General features: G+C 40.4%; 1 protein-coding gene across 10 annotated transcripts in view; it reads right to left on the reverse strand.

The window, feature by feature from the left end:
- Window positions 1-21,673, reverse strand: part of cadpsa (Ca2+-dependent activator protein for secretion a) — a 168,090-nt gene that overhangs the window by 97,255 nt on the left and 49,162 nt on the right. For all 10 annotated transcript variants that reach the window (XM_086168162.1, XM_086168161.1, XM_086168159.1 and 7 more), the window contains exons 4-6: window positions 10,523-10,603; window positions 10,089-10,325; window positions 2,657-2,778 (exon numbers count right to left, since the gene is read on the reverse strand). In XM_086168162.1, coding sequence (XP_086024288.1) covers window positions 2,657-2,778; window positions 10,089-10,325; window positions 10,523-10,603 — 440 coding nt within the window. The remainder of the gene's footprint in view (window positions 1-2,656; window positions 2,779-10,088; window positions 10,326-10,522; window positions 10,604-21,673) is intronic.

A 21,673-nucleotide genomic window follows, 5' to 3' on the forward strand; every position in this document is an offset into this window, starting at 1 on the left:
AGGACCTGCGGTACGACTTCTCTGGAAGGAAGTATTAAAGAAACTAGAACATTGGTCGGGACAAAAATGACCCGAATCACCATTGTTTTGTCTCCTTGGAGATAGCGCGCTTTTGCCACAAGGAGTTAGTTAAAGACATTATGTGCTAAAAACTGTGGGCCTCATCACTGCAACAAGGATAATTATGAGGCATTGGAAAAGCACATCTGCGCCAGGGCTTGCACACTGGACTCTGATGACAGAGACATCTTAGGTATATATGATTGCAAGGGAGAACAATGTGAAGGAAAAAAAGTACGTCTAAAGCCTGTTAAATTATTTAAAAAACTGGATGTTTGTTTTACCGAGGACCGACACAGCACCCCCATCCGATCACAAAATTTTAAATTTCATTTTAAAAATGATTAATTTGAGTTCTACTATCTTTTTCATTCGTAGAATCTTTTATTTTTTTTGCCTTTGCATTATTCACAACGGAGAGAGTCAATTCACATCAAATGCATTAATAGGAAATGAATTAAAAATGAGACAGCGACGTGATTAATTATATTCTGCCATAATTTGAGAATCCAAATCCACTTGAACACTCATTTTCAGCCTGATGTTCTCACTTTTTGCAGTACTGCCTGTGTTTTTGTCACAAGGAAGCCTAATCTCGGAGGTGTGTGTGCGTGTGTGTGTGTATGCATGTATGCACGCGTGTGTCTGCATGTCTGCCAAAGGGCATTTTAACAAGCGACTCCGCAGAAAAGAAGCAAAGTCTCACACCCCAGAGCTCATCGCGTCACCCGCGAAATCCCGCATTTACGGCTCAAAGTGAACAGAATCCAGACAAACAGGAAGTGTGAGCGATTAGGCGGTTGAGGGGTGGTTGCCATGGAAACGAGATGTGACCTGCGATATTGCGTCAGAGACAGAATAATTGGCGGATGATTCTGGAGACATTAATGAAGCCTGCTTTTTTCATAATAATAAATATTGGTAATATCTACCGCATTATATTTATAACAATGACGAAATTCATGTCCTACTGAAAACCACCAGCAAAATTTTTCAATTAAACACAACAATACATTATTCAGAGACTAATGTGGCTTGGACGGAAGCAAATGATTCATGAAATACAATGCGTCTGTGTGTTTGTGCGAATGCGTGCGCGCATGGACTGCGAATGGAGGTGGGAAAGAAATATGTCTCACTACTGAATAATTTCATTCTGGGATGGTTCTTCTAAGTATAAACATGTTTATGAGTTATTCATAGACTTATATAAAGGGTGTTTTTTTTAATGACAGCAAATGCAGGATTAACGTTAACTTTGGAGAGAGACCGGATTGATTTCATTATCAGACCAAATCAATGTTTTGTGTTTTTTTACCCGACTCTATTGCAATTGTATTTTTTTTTTAACATGATGGATCTCAACCTTCTCGTTATGAATGATGAATGTGAGACATGGGAAAAAAAATAAAAACACTTTAAATCCGACACTCCTTTCTTTTAAAATCCACCTGAATCATGAACTCACGCAAATCCAGTATTATCGTACTTGGTCGGTTAATAGAGATTAAGTCAAGACTATGACTTTGGCCGGGTGAGACTAAAACAGATCAACAATGGGAGATGATGAAGCCAATCAAGGTTCCTACATTACTTTTAGTTTTGACACCAAACAGGAATATACCTTAAGCAGCGCCCAATTCGTCTACTGATCGATCACAAAGGCCACATGGGTTGATTGCAGTGTCCTGTCTTTCCAAACAAACTCTACTGCGCAATGTAAGAACGAAGACACTGGACGGTGTCCTGTCCATCTCATGATGGATGATGGACGCTGGCACGATCATGGAGGAAGTTGACGACGAGTCTCCCAGTCAGTTGGGACAGAAGTCCGTAAGTCTGCAGTGAACAGCCGATGAAAATAAGTGGAGCTACTTAAAACAGGCGCTCACTCAGTTAGCGTAGAATCGCAGTTGCCGCGCGCACACCAACGCGTTTTGCTAACTTTTGCCTCTTCACATCCTTGATGTCTTCATTTTGAAGCTCATTTGGACTTCAGTCTTCTGCGTTATCCTCCTCTCTTATGGGCTCAAGACCAACTTAAGACCAAGTCAGAGATTTTTGAGCTTCAGCCGAGAGCAAAACTGGAATTCAACGAAGGCTGAAGGAAGGTGGAAGCAAACGAGCAAAGACCAAGGCAATGATAGGAGTGAGACTCAAACAGAAGGGACATTGGGACTTTAAGAGGAACAAGACATTTTGTGAACACGGACACATTAAGGAAAAGGCTGTGTCCACAGGAGATCTGGCCACCGTGGACGATGTTGCCGAGCCAACGCCAAGGATGAAATAAGAGACCAAAACCCAATCAGAGCATTCGTCGACTCATCGCCCCCCCACGTGGAAAAACCCACTTTCAGGGGAAAGTGCTGGACATGAAGGTTTGGCAATTCAGAAATAATTAAAAGTCTCCAGGACCGTCTTGAGCTTCAAGAACAGTGTTGAAGCTTCCATTATTGAGTTCATTTCCAACTGTGTGTTATTGAATTAGTAAACTGAAAGTAACTTATTAGAATTAATACTTGCAATTTAATTAGCGTGTGCGCATTTGTGCTTGTGTGTGTGTGTGTGTGTGTGTGTGTGTGCATGAACATACGTGGGCTTAGAGGCCTCCGCCTGGTCAGTCTGCAGCTTGTGTCCTCCTTCCACCTCCATTGTGCAGTACACGATTCTATTGGGAGCCAGAGACTTCAGGCCCTGCACCTCCATGATGACCACCTGCACAAGGAACCCAGACACTTCCGGTCAACGCAGCGAATCTGAAAACTCGCTCTTGGAACATAAAAAAATGAATCGGAAATTAGGGAAAAGTGTCAGAGAAGCGGACGCCTGAGTCGGCTGAGCTAAGAACTGCTGATCCGTAGAAGCCAGACGGGGGCAGCATCACACCAAAATCTTATCTGACATCTGACGCCATGAAAAGAAAAAAAAAATCCACTTTCTGTTTATCAGATCCCTTTCTTTTAGCTCCTACGGATCGATGCGTTGAATGATGAATGTGCAGAGTTCGATGCCGGAGGCTCATTTCAATCGAAAATTATCAAAGCATTATTTTCTTTTCTGTTTCTTGTATAAGAAAAAATAAATAAAAAAGCAAATAAAAAAATCAATATTTAGCAACAAGTGAGATGTGGAGACAAAATGTCTCAAAGTCACCGACAGCAAGAAAGTATCTGCATGTCTATTTTATTCACTAGAGGCCCATCCCTTTTTAAACTGTAATTTTTTACCCTGCTGAATTACTTAATTACGGAGTAATCCAAACAGCATTCTGTAATAACAATGACATTTGCAAATAAATCCATGTAATTTGCATACAAACTGTCAACAAGTCTTCTGTTCTTGACTAGAGTTTTGGGCATTGCAGTCAATGGACTTTTCCTGGGTTATTTGTTTTATGTGCACTGGTTTCATCTCCTCTTCTCATATTTTTGCTTCGGTTCAGTCAGCTACCACAAAAAAAAATCCAATTTTTATTGTACCTGGGTCCTATTAAAATTGATTTTAATAGGACTGACCAGCAGGAAAAAGAAAATAAATAAGAATAAAAAATAAAATAAAATACATAAAAGCAGTGATGAAATAAAATTAAAAAATACATAAATATATTCACAATAAAACAAATTGTGACATACACAGCCACTCTGATCTGTATAAGGAAATAGTCTGACATCTCATGAGACACATCTCGAGTCGTGACTCTGGACCCTGCTAGAAGATTTCAGTGTGATGTGACACTTGCACCACAGCAGACATTGACATTATCTAAGTCAGAGAGAGAGGCAGTGCATCAGAGTAGACAGTTTGATGCTAACCTAATAGCACATCAGAGAGCATCATAAAAAAAAAATAGAAAATTCAAGAGAGCAAGACCAGAGTCTGATATTGTGGCATGAAGATGTTGCTAGAGCCTGTCTTTCACGGTTCTGCATTGGAAGGTAATGATCTCTGTCTGAATCAAAAGCATACGTAATAAATGAAGACTCCATTGTAACCATAGCAACCCGATGCAGATGTGTAGGTGAAGGAATGATGTGACTAGAGTATTGTGTCACAGTTTCCTCCAGTTTGAGCAAACCCCTGTCCTTCCTCACAGCCGAACAAAGGTATCCGGCTCTATGCCAATCCTGTTCAGGATGTGCCCTGCCTCTCATTCGGCATCCCTTGGAATTAGATCCAGCAACCCTGTCACCCCGTCCATGCATGAATGTTTTAATTTTCAAGTGCCATTTCCTTTAACATCGTTTTTTGCCACTTCCTGCCTCAGCGATCACTTCCCCTGAACCTTCTATAGTTAACTAATCTCATCTTATCTGAATTTTGCCCCCCATCTGCTTTCAGGACTGTTTTTTTTTTTTTTTTTTTTTTTTTAAGTTTCATTCATTCTCAGACTAGATGTAATTGCACTTCGGTTTCGGTCTGTTCGATGAAATTACCTCTTTCTTTGTGACATAAACCCTGGCACAATCCGAAACTTGTACAAATTTAGATTACTCTCCCAGTGGAAAAACAGATAAGACAATATCCACATCATGTATGACTCAAGGAACTCATGACAATAGTCCTCCTTGGACCATGGAGGACTAGAGAACGTGTTTCAAAGAAGTCGCTTTCAGAGGTTGCATTGGTTTTAGCATCGCATCCAAAGTGAGGAGGCAGTGGCCAGGGACCATGATTTGACCTTGTCGGTGAGCTGCCATCGCACCTCGGACCCAAATGAGTGATGGGACAAGGAATAATTGGGGGTTGCTAGGCAATTTGGCCAATGTCGAAAAAATCAATGTGCTCCCTTTTTCAAGTTTGCATGTCTTTTTCTCCTTCTTTTTCTTCTTCTTCTTTCGGCTTTTCCCTTCGGGGGTCGCCACAGCGAATCAACCTTCTCCATCTAACCCTATTCTCCGTATCCTCCTCTCTCACACCAGCTACCTTCATATCCTCTCTCACTACGTACATAAATCCTCTCTTTGGTCTTCCTCGAGACCTCCTGCCTTGCAGCTCCAATTTCAGCATCCGTCTACCAATATATTCACTATCCCTCCTCTGTACATGACCGAACCATCTCAGTCTGGCTTCTCTCACCTTCTCTCCAAAACATCTAACATGTGCTGTTCCTCTGATTGACTCATTCCTGATCCTATCCATCTGGTCATTCCCAAAGAGAACCTTAGCATCTCCGTCTCTGCTCCTGTCTTTTCGAAGTGTGCACGTCATAAATAAAACATTGTTTGGCGATAGATCTGATAGTCACATATCACACAAGCTCATAACTGTTATGAAGTGTGTGATTAATTTAATTTATCAACTATAAGGCATGCGTTTATCTTGACAAAGAGACAAATATGGTGAAACAGTCCCATATTGGGTGAACTGATGCTTCTCAATGTATTTCTTCATTGTGGTATTATTAGTGGGAAAACTATCTATGATTAATTTCTATGAATTGTAAACATACTCCTTGATGTATGAAAAATTTCAAAAAAAGTTTTTTCATGCTTTTACAAACAGTTGTTGGGCAATCATTTTAAGAATGACGATATGTGTTATTATTTGACTTGGACCGCATTAAAAAGATTCACATGTGGGCTATGATTCAAGTGTAGTGTTTTCCTGCTGGGGGATTTTCCTTTGTGGCGCTGTCAAAGGGCAGCGCTGAAAATAGCCCTGCCCAAGAGAGAGAAAACCAAAAAAAAAAAAAAAAGCTTGAGGTCGGAAAAGGTGGTAAACCGGTTCGGTTTGAGCAAAAAGGGGCCACCACTGCAACGCCGTGAAAATGTTAGCTCCACGATTTGGGCCTGGTCTGTGTCGTGTACGAACCGTGTGCGTAGGGAGACAGAGCATTATTGTGGGAGGAATTAACCCGATCGAGGGAGAGTTCAAATTCTTCACCTGTCGGCACGGGGGAAGTGTGAACTGCATTGAGTGGCAGCGTGGTCAAGCTGAGCTACACCCGTATCCATGTTGAGCTACTTCACCTGTCAAGACCGCGACAGCGGAGGGGAGCTGTGTGCGTGAGGATGGAGACGTCAAGGGTAGGACTGCGACTCGTAAGCAGGACGACAGCGCGTTGCAGTGGTGCACGTGTGGGTCATCGCCCATCGAATGGCACCCATCCCTGAAAACCAGTGACACTTCTACATCTTCAGGCCCTGATGGAGGTGCTATGTGAGGAGTGACGGTGCCAGTTTTCATTTTATTTTGAAAATACTGAGATACTTTCCATTTGCTATCTTGAGAGACATTGACAGTAAAATTATTACTTTATTCTCTATCGAAGTAGAGTTTTCCATTGAAGACGCTACTGTCCTAAAGTACTGTCATTTTCTGTTTCTATCAGAAGAAATTTGAGTTACCTTTTGTGAGTTAAAATTTGAAACTACAAGTTTAAAGGAATATTTCTTTTTTTTTTGCTATAGTTTTTTTTTTTTTTGTAAGACGTACAAATTGAGTGTACTGCAAAAGTAGAAGTGAATAACTTTTCACAGTTGGATGTTAACGAAGAGAAGGCAGGTTGACATAACACGGGTTGATTGCAAGAATGAGGTTTCATTTATTATTTGCTGTGGGGTGAAATATTAAAGTTGGTCATCGAAGTTTTAGTGAAAGATACTAAATATCAAAATGCACTTTGTTTTTGTTGCTTTTATTTACATTTACTGAAAGGCATGGGACTACGGCCCCCTTTGGCTTTCTCGGCCGTCCAGAGTGAGATTAATTCACACCCCCAAAACACGGGCGTTTTGCGGCCATTGCACATGCGTATTTATGCGCTGCTGTAATTGAGATAGGAAGGGTTATGTTAATGTATTTGACGACAGCTTTGCAAGGGGAAAACTGCTATCTGTGGGAAGGTGAAGAAAACAGTCTTTCTCTAAAACATGGATTTTTTTTTTTCCCACCCCACCCACATTGTTGTATTGTACTGTGGGAAGGAAAGTACTGTTTTGTTAGTTATTTTGCGGAGGGATACATGGTAAAATAGTCACGGTTGTTGGATTGTTCCGCTTCATGGATGAAGGGCCAGGTAAACATATCGCGCAACCGCTTCAACCATTCCAACACAGGAATACATCCACCTGTCAACCAATTAACATCGAATGAAAACAATAAATCAAAAGCGAAAGTCAGACATTTCATCTCCAGACGCTAATCCCGGGAGCTGTCCAAGAGTGAAAAGACCTGAGGGGGATTAATCAGACCGCGGGTCTGCTTTATTGTTTCTTAGTTAAATCATGCAGCAGCGAGTCTTGGTTCACCGGCACCAACCTTGTATGTATCTAAAATCAATATGAGTACAGAGTAGTGCTATTATACTCCTTGTATTGACAGTCTGCAGCTTTTGTCAATTCTTGGGCAAAAAGGGGCAAAATTTCATATTAGTTGGCGTTTATTTATTTGGCATCAAGGGCCAAGGCGGCATTATTCTGGCAAATCAGTGCTGGAACGAACTTATTGTGGTGAAATTATCGCATATGGTTGATGATGACTAAGGTGACCCATTAAATTGGTAAATGAACAGGTGACTCTTAAGCTAGTCTTGTCAAATTGACATGCAACTTGTTACCAGTGGGCAGCAACATAAACACAAACATTTTCCCTCTAGCCACATTAGCTAAAAGGAAGGTACAGCTAAGTACATCACTGGTAGTCCCTTGTTTATCACAGAGGTTTATTCCAGAATCAGCCGCGATAAATGAAAATCCACGAAGTAGTGACCATATTTGTATTTTAATATATTATTACTGATTTGTGGCCTGGCGCATCGGGTGACAGCATCAGCGCATCCTTGGAAGAGGTACTATAGAGGAACTATATATATAATAAGCTTTATTACCCTCCCCACACTGTTATATACACTTATATAATTCACACAAGCACAACACTGCAGAATAACACTATGCGCAGCAATACCGTGTTGATTTAAAATGAACAAGATGAGATGATAAATGCATCCTATGCGCAGGAGATGCAGAGAATGATGCTACCGTCACTGAGCAGATCAGAGCCCCGGTTAGAGAACCATGCGCTGGTTGGTCGCCACCCCAGAAAATGCTTATTTTGCCATAGAATTGAAATAATGAATATATAAAAAATACATTTATGCGACAAATATGCGGTAGTATTCACCAAAGGTGAATCGCAATATGGTGAGGGACGACTGTGGATCTAAGTGACACATTCAGAGGCAGCTACTATGGTCAGAACTGCTGTGATAGCGGTAAAATGTGATTTGAAAAATTCCCTCCTTTTCGGTGGTGCGTCACCCAGATTGCCCTTAAGAGCAAGCCACCCCGTTAAGATGTAGTACCTCATAAAGGTAAAGAAAAATGAATAAACAACGTATTAGGGAAAAGAGGAGCCTGCTACCAGCCCTTCGGTGCCAGATTGTTGGTTGATTCCCCGCTAGTTCACTACTCCCTGCAATCTTTGTCTTGGGCTTCCTCACCAGCTCCTAGTTCCTGATGGTCAATGCCTCTCCTTGCCAGCCCCTTGTTCCAAAGACCCCTGCGACATTTCCCAGGAGACAACCCTGCTCCAGCGCAGCTCCCCAATCACCTTCCTTGTCGAATAAACCCCTCTAAGACGCCCCACCTCGCGAGTGTCCTTGCGTTCAAGTCGGCACACCCTCCCTCAGCGTGACAGTTTGGGTGCTTGCTGATTATGTGGTATTGTTTTATACATTTAAAAAAAAGGCCACAAATCTTAAATGTATATTGTAACTGTATGTCATGTTTATATACCCGTCTAATATGATGGGTTTCCTTTTAGTAGATAGATTATTGTGTTATCTTAACACCAAGCAGTAACATGTCAAAAAGACAAGGCCGTGTTTAAAACAATTTAAAGGTCTTGAAACAAGATGCAAGGGACTTTTATGATAAATTCATGACACAACCTAGTGCATGAGGAATTAAAATGAATTTCCCTGGCAACTTCAATGCAGGGCATTGTTTCACTCGGTTGACTCAACGGAAGAACACCACTGAGTTCAAAAGCCATCTTTGATATGTTTTTCCATTAATGGAACACCACTGTAAGTTGAAAATACATTTTTTAGGCTCCTGTTCAACCTCGAAATACACTCATCCATTGTTTGTCCACTCATGCCCTACAATTGAACATTTAATGGCATTTAATTAAATCAGATGTAATGGCCCAAGGTAGGACAACAGAACAGACGGAAGTCTTAAGGTCAGATAATGGAAATGCAGCTCGGGATCCGCTTATCTACTTCCATCAAAGCACTTGCAGTCCGACTGGATGCAAGCAGCGTTTCACTATACTGATAACCACCGGATCCAGTGGCGTAAAGTTGATTTATGTATAAAATGCACCAGCTCTTAAGGTTTTAAGATATATTTGTACTGGGACATCATTTGTACTGTGGCATGAACACTGACGTGGTTTGATTGGCATGTGTCCGACAACATTTAAGAACTTGTCAAGTGTTGTTCTATTAGGGAGAACAAGAAAAAATAAAAATTCAGAAGAATTTTCAGAAGTATGAATATACAGTATACATAAACAAGCACACACGTCCATGTCTACAAATCTGTATAAACGCATAAATATGTAGAATCATTTACACGGGCAGGTTTATATTTATATATACATGCCACTATACAGTGTGGGCGCACACACACTGGGTGAATTTCTGACACAAGAGTATAATTTGATAGGTTGTTTTGCTCTGCATTCGGATCGATTGGTATGCTCAAATTTGCACAGTTTGAAGCCCGATTTCCCTGATGAAAAATCAATGGATCCTAAATTCAGAGGATCGAACGGCAAAAAGAAATAAAAGTCTAAATGTTTTCTAGATTTCTTAAAAAGGATTTTCAGATGTAGCATCAAAATCTATTAGTCAGGTGTTATGTCCCTACGGGTTGTTGTGTGTTTTGGGGTATTGTCTTCTGTGACATCTGGGAAAATCTGAAATGCAAACTAGCTAAAAGGAATGACCAAGTCATTCTGTTATTTTATGACAAGAAAAAAATACAAAAAAATAGAAACAACTAGTCTCCACCAACCTCGAGGGTGAAGGACAGCACCACATCAGACTTGGACAGAGTGTTCTCGTCCTCCTGGCCCATGTCCATGATGGAGGTGTTGTGTCCTCGTTTTAGCTTCTGCAGCTTGAACTCCCCTCCCTTGGACACAGGCATGCTCTCCAGGTTGGCCATCAGCAGGTTGACAGAAGACCGTAGCTCCTCAATGAACATGGCCTCCATCTCTCTGGAGGCAAACTTGGGGAACCTTCCTCCCACCTGATTGGAACAGGACGGCAGGATATCCAAAAAAAGGTCACATAAGGTCCAATGTGACCAATACTGGAGAAATCATCAACAACTGCTGATTCAATGAATCTAATAAAATGTTAAGGGCAACAGAAATAAGACAAATAGAGGGATGTTGTGCATCCATCCACTCGTCTACTCACTCAACCATCCATCTATTCACTTACTCGTGCGATCTGGTCCGCCATCTGCAGTCGTCCATCCAGTTCTCTCCTGATCTGGGCCGCTTGCTCATCGGGATTGTCCAACTGCGGAAACGGCAAAATGTCAACCTCAAACATTTGCCCCAAGCGACATCAATACGGCATGATTGACCGGGCGCTTGCCTTTTAAATTAAAATCAAATTTCTTCAATAACCGGTCTCCTTGTAAAACCTTAACCAAATTGACTCTGGATGAATGAGAGCGCCAAAATCCATCATGGAGACTCGGAACTGATGTTGACTGAGGGTTGAGACGGTGCTGAATCGTGTTAGAGGATGACTTACCATAACAGTCACATGTGCCAATAGTGTTGCAGAAGGTCCCAATTCAAAGCCCAAATTATGTTTTTACTTGAAGTGTTCAGCTGGGAACTGGGTGCATCGGTATTGAACTGATTTGTAACAGGAAAACAAATGTACCACCACTGTTTTTCTCAAGGTTTGACTATTTCAGTACAACATTCTGTTGAGTGGAGCTGTTATGTTCACTTCCATCATATCCTACCCAAAACATAAAAAAAAAAAAAATTAAATAAGGATAAAAAAATGAGGATTCAAACCACAGCTAAATTATACATAACTTCATTTGCGAGTCAGCTATTATCCAAAAAAATTAAAAATAAATTAAAAAAAAAAGTCGAATACAGTTGCCCTGTCAGACAAATTAAATACTGTAAGTGTTATTTCTCAACAGTACTAACCTACTAAACACTGTGTATATTCTATTAAATAAGATTTTCAAATCTAACCACACATCTCAGAAAACTTCTGTAGCACATGATTAATGTCATTGCTTACCAGTCGCTTAAGTCTTTTTCTTTTTTGAGGACTGTCATCAATATTGCTGTATACATATGCAGGTCATGTCTAACACAAATAGAGCAGTAGAAGTCATCTGGATGTTCAAAGAGGCTATTGGACAAGAGATATTGTAAGCAATGCAAACAAGAGGGCGGGACAACTGGACTCGGTCCTGGTACCTGAATTTTACTGCTGGGGTTGGGAGGGGGTCTACATTGAATGAGGTTTGCTATGCCAATGCATACGCTGTTATGTATGTGACAAAACAAAGGTGAGAATTTGGGATAATCACTTGAGTGAGTGCTTTTACCCGCAGATCCATCACCACCCTGCAACTCAAGCACCCACACCCAACCCAAAGTGCGACCAAGTCCAAGATTCCAAGAGGATGAAAAACCCCTGCACAGATGAGAACCATCACAGATGCAAACAAGTGGTTGCCATTTTCAATTTACATTAATTTCAATGCCAATCAACCCCCTCCAGAGGTCAGCATGGTAAGTGGCTACAGTTTGCAAGTACACCCTCCTGTGCAATGTGCCAATACAGGTCTCTTTAAAAAAAGAGACATTTCAGCATTATTGAAATGTAAGCGTTCCAGATTTAGTCTCAAGAGCAAACACATGAAGTCATGCACTATTTGCCAAAAGTATTTGCTCACCTAGCTTGGCTCTGATATGACATCTCATTCACTCTCATTGACAAAGCAAAATTCATCACCCCAGAGAATACGTCTCCACTGCTCTAGAGTCCAGTGGCGGCGGGCTTTACACCACTGCATCTGACACTTTGCATTATACTTGGTGATTTGTGGCTTAAATGCAGCTCGGCCATGGAAACCCGTTCTATGAAGTTCTCCGGGCACTGTTCTTGAAGTTAGGAGGTCTGAAGCGATTGACTCTGCAGAAAGATGGCGACCTCTTCGCACAATGCGCCTTAGCATCCGCTGAATCCGCTCCATCAGTTTACGTGGCCTACCACTTCATGGCTGAGTTGCTGTTGCTCCCAAAGACTTCCATGTTCTTATAATACAGCTGACAGTTGATTGTGGAATGTTTAGGCGCAAGAAAATTTCACGGCTGGATTTGTTGCACAGGTGGCATCCTATCACAGTTACATGCTGCAATTCACTGAGCTCCTGAGTGACGTTTGTAAAAACAGTCTGAATACCTCGGTGCTTGATTTTATACACATGTGGCCATGGAAGTGATTGGAACACCTGATCCCGATCATTTGGATGGATGAGCGAATACTTTTGACCATATAGTGTATATACTCAGGCAGGTAGACTGACCTTTAGTAGTAACTGTATTTTGTAGGGTTACTGAACCGAATAAATAATAGACGTCTGAAATCTCCTTTGAAAAGAATTTCTATTGACTATCCTGGAAATAGCTTTGATATTCCCAATTGATTTTTTGATGCTTTTACCTTTTGTCCGCAGTTGCGCAAGTGAACCATGTCAGAGTACGATCCATCTTTAGTTGTAGCTCTATTATCAAGAATCGCATTCAACCGATATAAAATATCAAGTAAACGTCAATTTTATTTCAATTCTTTGCGATGTTCTGCAGCTACTTCACGTAATCTAATTGCTTTCCTTTTCATGTGCATCAAATCACCCCACGGCTGCTTCTTTATGTTGTAATGAGTGTGTACACATTGTGAGGTTGTGCTCCAACTACAGGCAGATCACACTCCTCAGCCTCCCTGGTAAGGACTATTCAGTGTGCTGGAGAAGAGGGTCCATCGGGTTGTTGACCCTTGGATCCAGGAGGAGCAGTGTGGAACAGTGGACCAGCTCAGTACCCTTAGCAGGGTCTTCGAGGGGACATGGGAGTTTGCCCAACCAGTCTACATTTGTTTCGTGGATCTGGAGAAGGCATTCGACTGCGTGTGGTGCACCGGGAGGATGGCGAACCCTGATATACGGGCTGTTCGGTCTCTGTATGATCGATGTCGGAGCTTGGCCCGCTTTGCCGGTTGTAAGTCTGACCCATTTCCGATGAAAGTTAGACTCCACCAGGGCTGCCCTTTGTCACTGATTCTGTTCATAACTTCTATGGACAGAATTTCTAGGCGCGGCCAGGGCGTCGAGGCGATCCGGTTTGGTGGCCGCAGGACCGAGTCTCTGCTTTTTGTTGATGATGTGGTTCTCTTGGCTTCATTAGATCGCCATGATCTTCAACTCTGACTGGAGAAGTTCACAGCCAAGCGTGAAGCGGCCGGGATGAGGATCAGCACCTCCAAATCCGAGACCATGGCGCTCAACCAAAATAAGGTGGAATGCCCGCTCCGGGTCGGGGATGAGGTTGTGCCCCAAGTGGAGGAGTTCAAGTATCTTGGAGTCTTGTTCACGAGTGAGGGAAGGATGGAGTGGGAGATTGACATGCAGATCGCTGTGGGGTCTGCAGTGACCCCTGCAGTGACCATACAGCGGGTGAGAGAGATCTGAGCTGTGACCCGACTCTGAATAAGCAGGTGAAGATGGATGGATGGATGGATGGATGGATGGATGGATGGATGGATGGATGGTGAGTGTGTATTGGGGGTAAATTTGTCACAAAAACCTCTGTGGCAAAGAGCTTTCGCACTTACATCTTCACATCATTCTGCAAATATAAGAGAAAAAGAAAGAAAAAAGAAAATCTCAACTCAGACTCGATCGTGTTTCACTTGCGGGTGAGACTAAGATTATTTGGTGTTGTGTCAGGAACAGGAAGCACCCAGCCTCTGACAAGGAGGTTATGAAATAATCATAGAAGCTCCTGTCAGCACTCATCTACATCATTCTGATTCTCAATTCGATGGCTCAGAAACCACCACTTGATCCCACCAAAATTGAACCGAGGATTGATTTTACAGCAATTTTCATTGTTCATTGATTTCATTGTTCAAACCATCTCATGTCAACTGGCTATACCACCTCACTTGGGCGCTGCACATTCTGTGACATTAATGCAACTCCTCCTTGACACAGGACCAACAAAGCAGAAATTCTGTCTTTTTTGTAAATATGTAGACATGTACCCAAATTTTATTTCAGTATCAGATATTTATTACGCCGTGGTACTGGTAGGCTAGTGGATATGGGCAGGACAGGGATGGTGATTTCAGGGTGAATGCTGGAAGCCAAAGGAGTGTCAATTTCAAGATTTGGAAATGTTCCCAGAAGTCTGGGAATTCATATTGCACTGTTTTGCACTTTGCACTATTGCCATTTTTGCACTATTACAGTAAAATCCATCATGCCGCTACTGTGCTGTATTATATTCAATATCCTGCCTTTTAATGCCTTTAAATCCACTTCATTTCTCACCTGCTACTGTATGGTATTAATTAATAACTGGATTTTGCACTGAACTAGTTTAATGTTTGTTGTGCACTTTACAGCTAATGTGTCCTCTATTATCATTTTGTTAAATTGACAACGTTTTCTCGATTCCTCTGTAGGTGTAGTACATGTGGAGACATTGACGATAGAGCTGACTTTGAGTTGATATTTTAATTTAGGTTAATAAGGAAAGAGAGAGAAAAAAATCGTAATACAAAAATTATTTTTAACATATATTTGGGAGGTGAAACAAAACCAACATAAAAATAAAGTCCTTCGATAAGCAGACACACAAGCTAAAAGTTAGAAGCTTTTATTTAGTCTTATTTATCTATTTATTTATCTATTTATTTATTTGTATTGATTCAAACACTTGTGACTTTAAATCGTAACGTTCCGCTAAATCTGCCCATTGAGTCATTGAGTCCCACCCACCCTTCGCGCATGCACTGATGTAACGATACGTGATATTAATCAACCCTGAAATGGATGCATGCTACTTTCCCCCCATGACGAGCCTAACCCAAAAAACACAAGATGTGTATCAGATAACCAAGCAAGATACACAGACTCCTGAATCAACGGGGTATCTGGAAAGATTAAATGCACTAAGATCACCCCGACCAGGAAAACAATTACTACCCACTGCTCTGATCTTGGACTTTCAGGTGAATGAGTGGTCGCTTTAAAAGAGTATGTAGGTGTCATTATTGTATAATACCAATGTTATGCACACTCTTGTGTCATCATCGCCACATTCACCTCATGTATTGCACCTTACCTTGCTATTAGATTGCATGCGTGCCCCGCAATTGTCCTCCGTGTTTTTTCACATGACAAGAAGTACACTTTGAAAAATATGTACGATGTGAAAATAAGTCATTTGTAACCAAGCAGCTGCTGTTATAACCCAGAGTGCTCCTATTGTTAGACGAAAAACAACATTTCACAGTTAATTTAATCTCCGACAGCTGTATCATCCTGTGTGTATGTGTGTGTGTATGTGTGTGTGTGTGTGTGTGTATGTGTGTGTGCATGTGTGCGTGCGTGCGTGTATGTAAACACTGAAGACTGCAGGCCAACTGAAATCCAACCAGGCAGTGGACAGACACTCATATTTATATTCATATATTTGTTTTTTTTTTTGCAAATATAAATTTCAAATATATGAGTATACCGTGACATCAAGTTATTAAGAGCAAGGTAGATGAAAGACGGGTAAAGTAAAATAAGTACAGACATGGTAAGGAAATCATAAAAACAATGTATTCAAGGCACAATGTGTTTCCTGCCAACAGGTTATTGCCTCCTTTATTTCCAAAAGTGCTACGCTACCATTTGCTCTTGTTCTAAAGCATCAATAAATTGTACCAGGTTCAAGGAGCCTGCTATTTTGGTAGAAATTGTGATCATTCAATGTGGCTTTGAGAGCCCTCGCCCTCGCTGCTCTTTGTGACTAAATATAGATCTCAATCAGAGATCGGACAGTCTTGTAGCAATTTTATAACACATGGAGATTCACAGCATGCGGTATCTCCACGCTGACTCCAAATCTCGCTGTGCACGGTCACCCGATGTGACGTTTAATTGTATCATGTAGTGGAGTTTATTCAACGCTGTGTTCGGCGCGGTCCACTTCCTTTCAAAACCAAGGTGCAGAGTCACAGAGCTGAGGTTACGCAACACAAATGTAGCTTTCCACAAACCCGGGCTGAATCCTGTCTCCTGTGCACAGATAGTGCAACTTGTTCCTTCGACCGGAGCAGAAATAGTCATGAATCCGAACTGAATTGAACAGTCCTTGCAAGAAAAAAATTAAATAAAATAAAAAGGGCCATCAGTATCCATGATGATGTCTTTGTCTTTGTTCAACAAAGAGTTACATGCATAAAGAATTAAAGAGAAATGAGCTTCACTGTTGTGTGAACTAACAGTGATTTACTTTTACTTTCACTGTAGTGAAACACTGGAAATGTACATATATATCTATATAATCTATAAACTGTGCTACTAAATACACATCGGAGTGAAGGATAATTACAGGAAAAATAGATTCTATATTACATATATTTAGAGATTCCACTCACTGTTTGCGCTTCTTTCCAAGCCTAGATGTTTTCCTGCTTATTTATTTATTTATCAATTTATTTGCTAATTAAATTATCTATTCATTTATGTATTTATTCATTTATAGTATGGCACCGTACAGTTGTTTTTTTCTCTCCAATTTGTCATTGGGTTTGTTTTTTGATCTGTTTTTTTTTTTTTTCGTATATTGCTTTTTTTTTTAAATAACAAATGTCATTTTCTCTCAAAGTTTTTGTGAGCCTGTCAATTACATTTCCTCTTGTCGCTGTAGCGCACCTTTTCTTATCATGTAGACCCCCAGAGAAATTGATTATGTTTTTGCCTGCTGGAAAAAAGGAAAAAAAAAAATCTATACAAAATATATATACCAATCTTTATGAGCTTCTACATGCCATTAGCTCTTCTTTCGCCAAAATACAGCCCAGATGTTTGCAGCTGCAATGGCACACTTCATTTTTTGTATCTACCTATTAACCAGCCTTCCGGCTTATTTATTTATTTTATCATTCATTAATCAGATGACAGCTTCCGGTTGTTTGCTATTTCTATCACTTTCTTTTTCATTGATCTGTAATTTTTTTTTTTTTTGCATTTTTTTTCATAACAAATGTATCTTTTTCTAAAATCGTTGTGAACACATCAATTACTTTTCTTCTTGTCAGTGTGTGTTTTTGTCTGCTGTGAAAGAATATTGGACGCCTACTTCTAGCAAATCTGACAAACTGCCGAAAAAAATAGAGGAGATATAGAAATGTTGATCTCTCTTTCTGTCGCTCACCTCACACTCATCTATCCTTGACATTGATTTTCTCACACTGGTTACATTAGCATCTTGCCTGAACACCCACCCCTGTTGTTACCACTAACTGCGGAGCATGTTTGAATTACCGCTGTCTCCCAGGCACACACAAACACATACGTGCACGCGCACGCACACGCATACGCATACACCACAGAATATACACATGAGAGATGAGGTGAAGCTACATGTGAAAGCTCCCATGTCATTATCCTCTATCTCTGATATCCAGAGACATTTCTTCTTCTCTCTTTTCCCACCAATGTAGCAAACATCGAATATCATTATCTATAATATAAGGAAAGGTATAAAAAAAATCCCCTTTTTTTCTGTCACTTTGCCAGAGTGACTTCATTGCCCTCCTCTGCCATTGGAAAATAATCACATATGCAGCATGCAGTGGCAGATTGAATTTTTGGACTGCAGCTATTTTCCAGAGTCACACTGTTAGGGGTCTTGAATAATCCATTATTAACATAAAACAATTCATAATACATGCAAAGTGATATACACCATTTTGAAACTGTATTATTGTTTTTGTTTGGCAATTTGCTCATTACTTTTCCCTGCGGTTTCTTTCGATTTTTTATTTTTTTTTAACAATCATTACTCAAAATGCTCCTCAAGTCTGAGCAGGTCTGATATAGTGTTTCGATCACATTTTTTATTCCCTTATTTGTTTGCTTCAAATCCCAAACAGGCCCATGTAATTTCCCCTCAATGCAAACCGAAGAATATATCCGCAGAAGTATTGATACCAAGAAATCTGTGTCAGCTGATGGTGCTGTCTGGAACTGATGATGATGAATGAGCCAAGCCTAAGTGCACTATTTGAGGAACATGCAAAGAGTGGGTGATAGTTCTGGTACCAGCACGAATGCTGTAGTCCAACAATCAGCTCCACCTTTAGTATCTTGCTCATTTATTTATTTGAGATTTTTACATTTACAAAATTTACATTATGACTATCCACCCCAATACGTGACTCAATTTCACAAATTTACTATTTACGTCATAAAAATGAAATAATAAACAAATAAAATAGATACAAAAAATAATAAAATGCTAATAGTCATTACTGGGAGACAAAATTAGCGCTGGAAATTAAATACAGCACATCCCGATTGAAGGGTTGACCTAAGATGAATAGGGAAGTACCAGAATTGTGTAACCCTCATGAATTTAAGGCAACTAAATACCAAAAAAAAAACTTTATCTATAGAGAGTGCACTTTATGTTCATGTTCATTGGCCCTCCCAATGAAGAACTCTCAGAAATCTCACGACAATACTCATAGAAAGAAGCCCTGCATTCGGTGTGAGGCAACATAAGTACTAGAAAAATTATACATATATTTATATCTATTAGATGAGTTTCCATTTGGATTGTTAACTGAAGTGACTCAAGTTAGTAAGTTCGTAATGAACTAATAAGTTGTAATGTGAAAGACTGACTCAAAAACCATTCGGATAATAACAATAGCAATTTCTGCACATGGACTGGACATACAGAGGAATCAAGAAGATGTTTCTCATTTTCCCATCGTGACATGAAATGAACAAAATAATAATAATAAAGTGCCCATTAACATAAGATGCACAATAAACTTTAAACTATAAAGTAGCATCAGATAAAATCTACTAGTACTGACGTGACAGGATGATGGAGATTTAACAGCATAAAAACTGAATTTTCAAAGAATATTTACAATTTTCATTGTTAAATTATACCTTTTTTTACAAGTCCTTCTTTTATTCTCACTGTGCTATATGACTCCTTATTGCAAGTTCTTCTCGCATTATATTACAAATCGTACAGCAGTAAACTGATGATTTGTTCAACCACTTCTGGCCTTGTGAAGCTTACCTCTCCCTTGAACCTAGGCGGATGTTTAGTGCTTTTCCCAATATTGGCCCAGACAAAGGCTACAATTGAATGATTTCTCCTAAGTACCCTTTTTAGCCTAGTCATACAAAGAGGGAAAAAATATTTGTTTTCCTGTTGAGGAGGGTTAAGAGATGACACATAAACAAATATCCCTTCCTCCCCTCATCCTGTCTCTTCAGATGAAGATTATTCGTTCAAAAGTCAAAGAGAAGCAACCCCTCATTCAAATTGGGGGGATTGCGGTTGGCATGGCGAGGGGAGAGGAAAGGGTGGGGTAACGTCTGTGTACAGTTGCTATGGCAACCCTTTGCAAGAGGATAAAGGGCAGCGTGGCCTGTTTGCTCATGTTTATGTGTGAATTTGTGTCCGTGTGTGCGCAACCATTTCAAAATGTAAGAAATGAAACAAAAGGAAACCAACAGAACAAAATACTCTCTTGCATTCCAGTGCAAAACAAATATTGTATTCAGGCAAATGTGGCGGTGACAGTGTGTTTGGCCAGGACAATACAGCATGATGCAGCATTGTCGCTGGAGATATAAGAGAGAGCATACAGAAAGAACACAAAGGCTCAAGCAACATGTTATACCATTCCTGTCTTGCTTTCAGAGGAGAAAAAAAATCTACCTCAGAAAAGCAGTTGTCTTTTTAAAATGAAAGAATTTGCTCGATATTCTTTTTCCCCAAAGAGCAGGATGTTGAAATAACTGTTCCATTATCCTCAAAAACCAACTTGATAGATTTAGAAACTCAAATCGGCGCCAGTGCCCTTCACAATTTGACCTAAAATGAGGCAAATTCCGTAAAGTCAGATTTAGAAGGCAAAAAGTTGAGGATTTTATTCACAAATCAAGCTGTCCTTCAGTTTCTTTCTTAGGTGAATCTTTTTGTCCCATTTCAATAACAGACAGTCATTGAGTTTCACGGTGCAGTTATATGTATTTAATATCAGCCAGGTACAGCAAAGACATGTTAAGGTAAACATCTTAAAACCATAGGGAATGAATGTTCTCACACTGGCGGTGAATATAGAGACATCCATCCTCGAATGTTCATTTTGAGTAAAGTGCAGACTTTTTGTTGTTATCTTTGACAGGTTAGAGAAAAGTGCATTGATAGAACATAATTTGCATAATTTCAATTTCAAAATAATTTCAATATCTGCATGTAATAAATTCTGTGTTAATTCAATCATTTCTGCAAGGAGTTTGCATCCATGTGAAATGTGTATGTCGTCAGCAAAGCTGGGACATACACAGGAAGCAGAGCTAGAGGTCGCAGAGATGAAGATGCTAAGGTTCTCTTTGGGATGGACCAGGATGGATAGGATCAGGAATGAGTCCATCAGAGGAACAGAGAATAGGGTTAGATGGAGAAGGTTGATTCACTGTGGCAACTCCTGAAGGGAAAGCCAAAAGGAGAAGAAGCAGAAGATCACTAATGCTTAGGATTAATCGTGTTCGCGACAATTACGCTGTTCACCCCTCTTCAGATTGATTATTCCTCTGCTAACTTGACTAACTTGACCGACTAGTCTGCTTCGCTTCGACCACAAACTGCTTGAGCTTGTAGCATGATCTCGAGTGGTTTATCACCAATATGATGCTGAAGCTTTAAGCTTAGGGTGCTAGAAAGAAAAAGTTGTGTTATGTTGTTGTAGTTAGCATTTCTGCAAAGATCCATGAACATAAAAATGACAAAAGTCCCTTGAGATTCTTTGGAAGGCTACTGTGCGACACTAGAAGCTAACTTCAGCAAATGGAGCCTTTTATTGATTATTCATTATTGACTGTTATTCCGGTAAAATGTGATCTGACTGCGCCTGCAGCCACAATGCCCGAGTGTGTTATCCTCAGTCTATCATGAGCAGAAGCTTTCACCTCGACCACAGCTCTAATGACGAAAACCCATCTGATAAAAAGAAACTCACACCCACTCTGTTCTTCCCTCACTACATTTCCGCTGCACTGGCCTTCAATTTGATTTTTCATCTAACTCCAGACATCATTACTGCCAACAGCTACATATTGTATATAAGAGAAATGCACCCTACCACTCTGTATAGGTTTTGTATCTGTGAGACAACAATCCTCTCATCTGCTACACTGAAGCGCCCAGCAGCTGGTTTGAACCGGCTGCACAAGCTGCATGATTGAAGGTTGAAAAAAAATAGAACAAAAAAAAAAAAAATGTTGTCAAAATTGGT

This window comes from Fistularia commersonii, chromosome 21 (genome assembly GCF_037954325.1).
Source record: "Fistularia commersonii isolate RoL2024-O1a breed Wild chromosome 21, RoL_Fcom_v1.0, whole genome shotgun sequence".
Classification (NCBI taxonomy): Eukaryota; Metazoa; Chordata; class Actinopteri; order Syngnathiformes; family Fistulariidae; genus Fistularia; species Fistularia commersonii.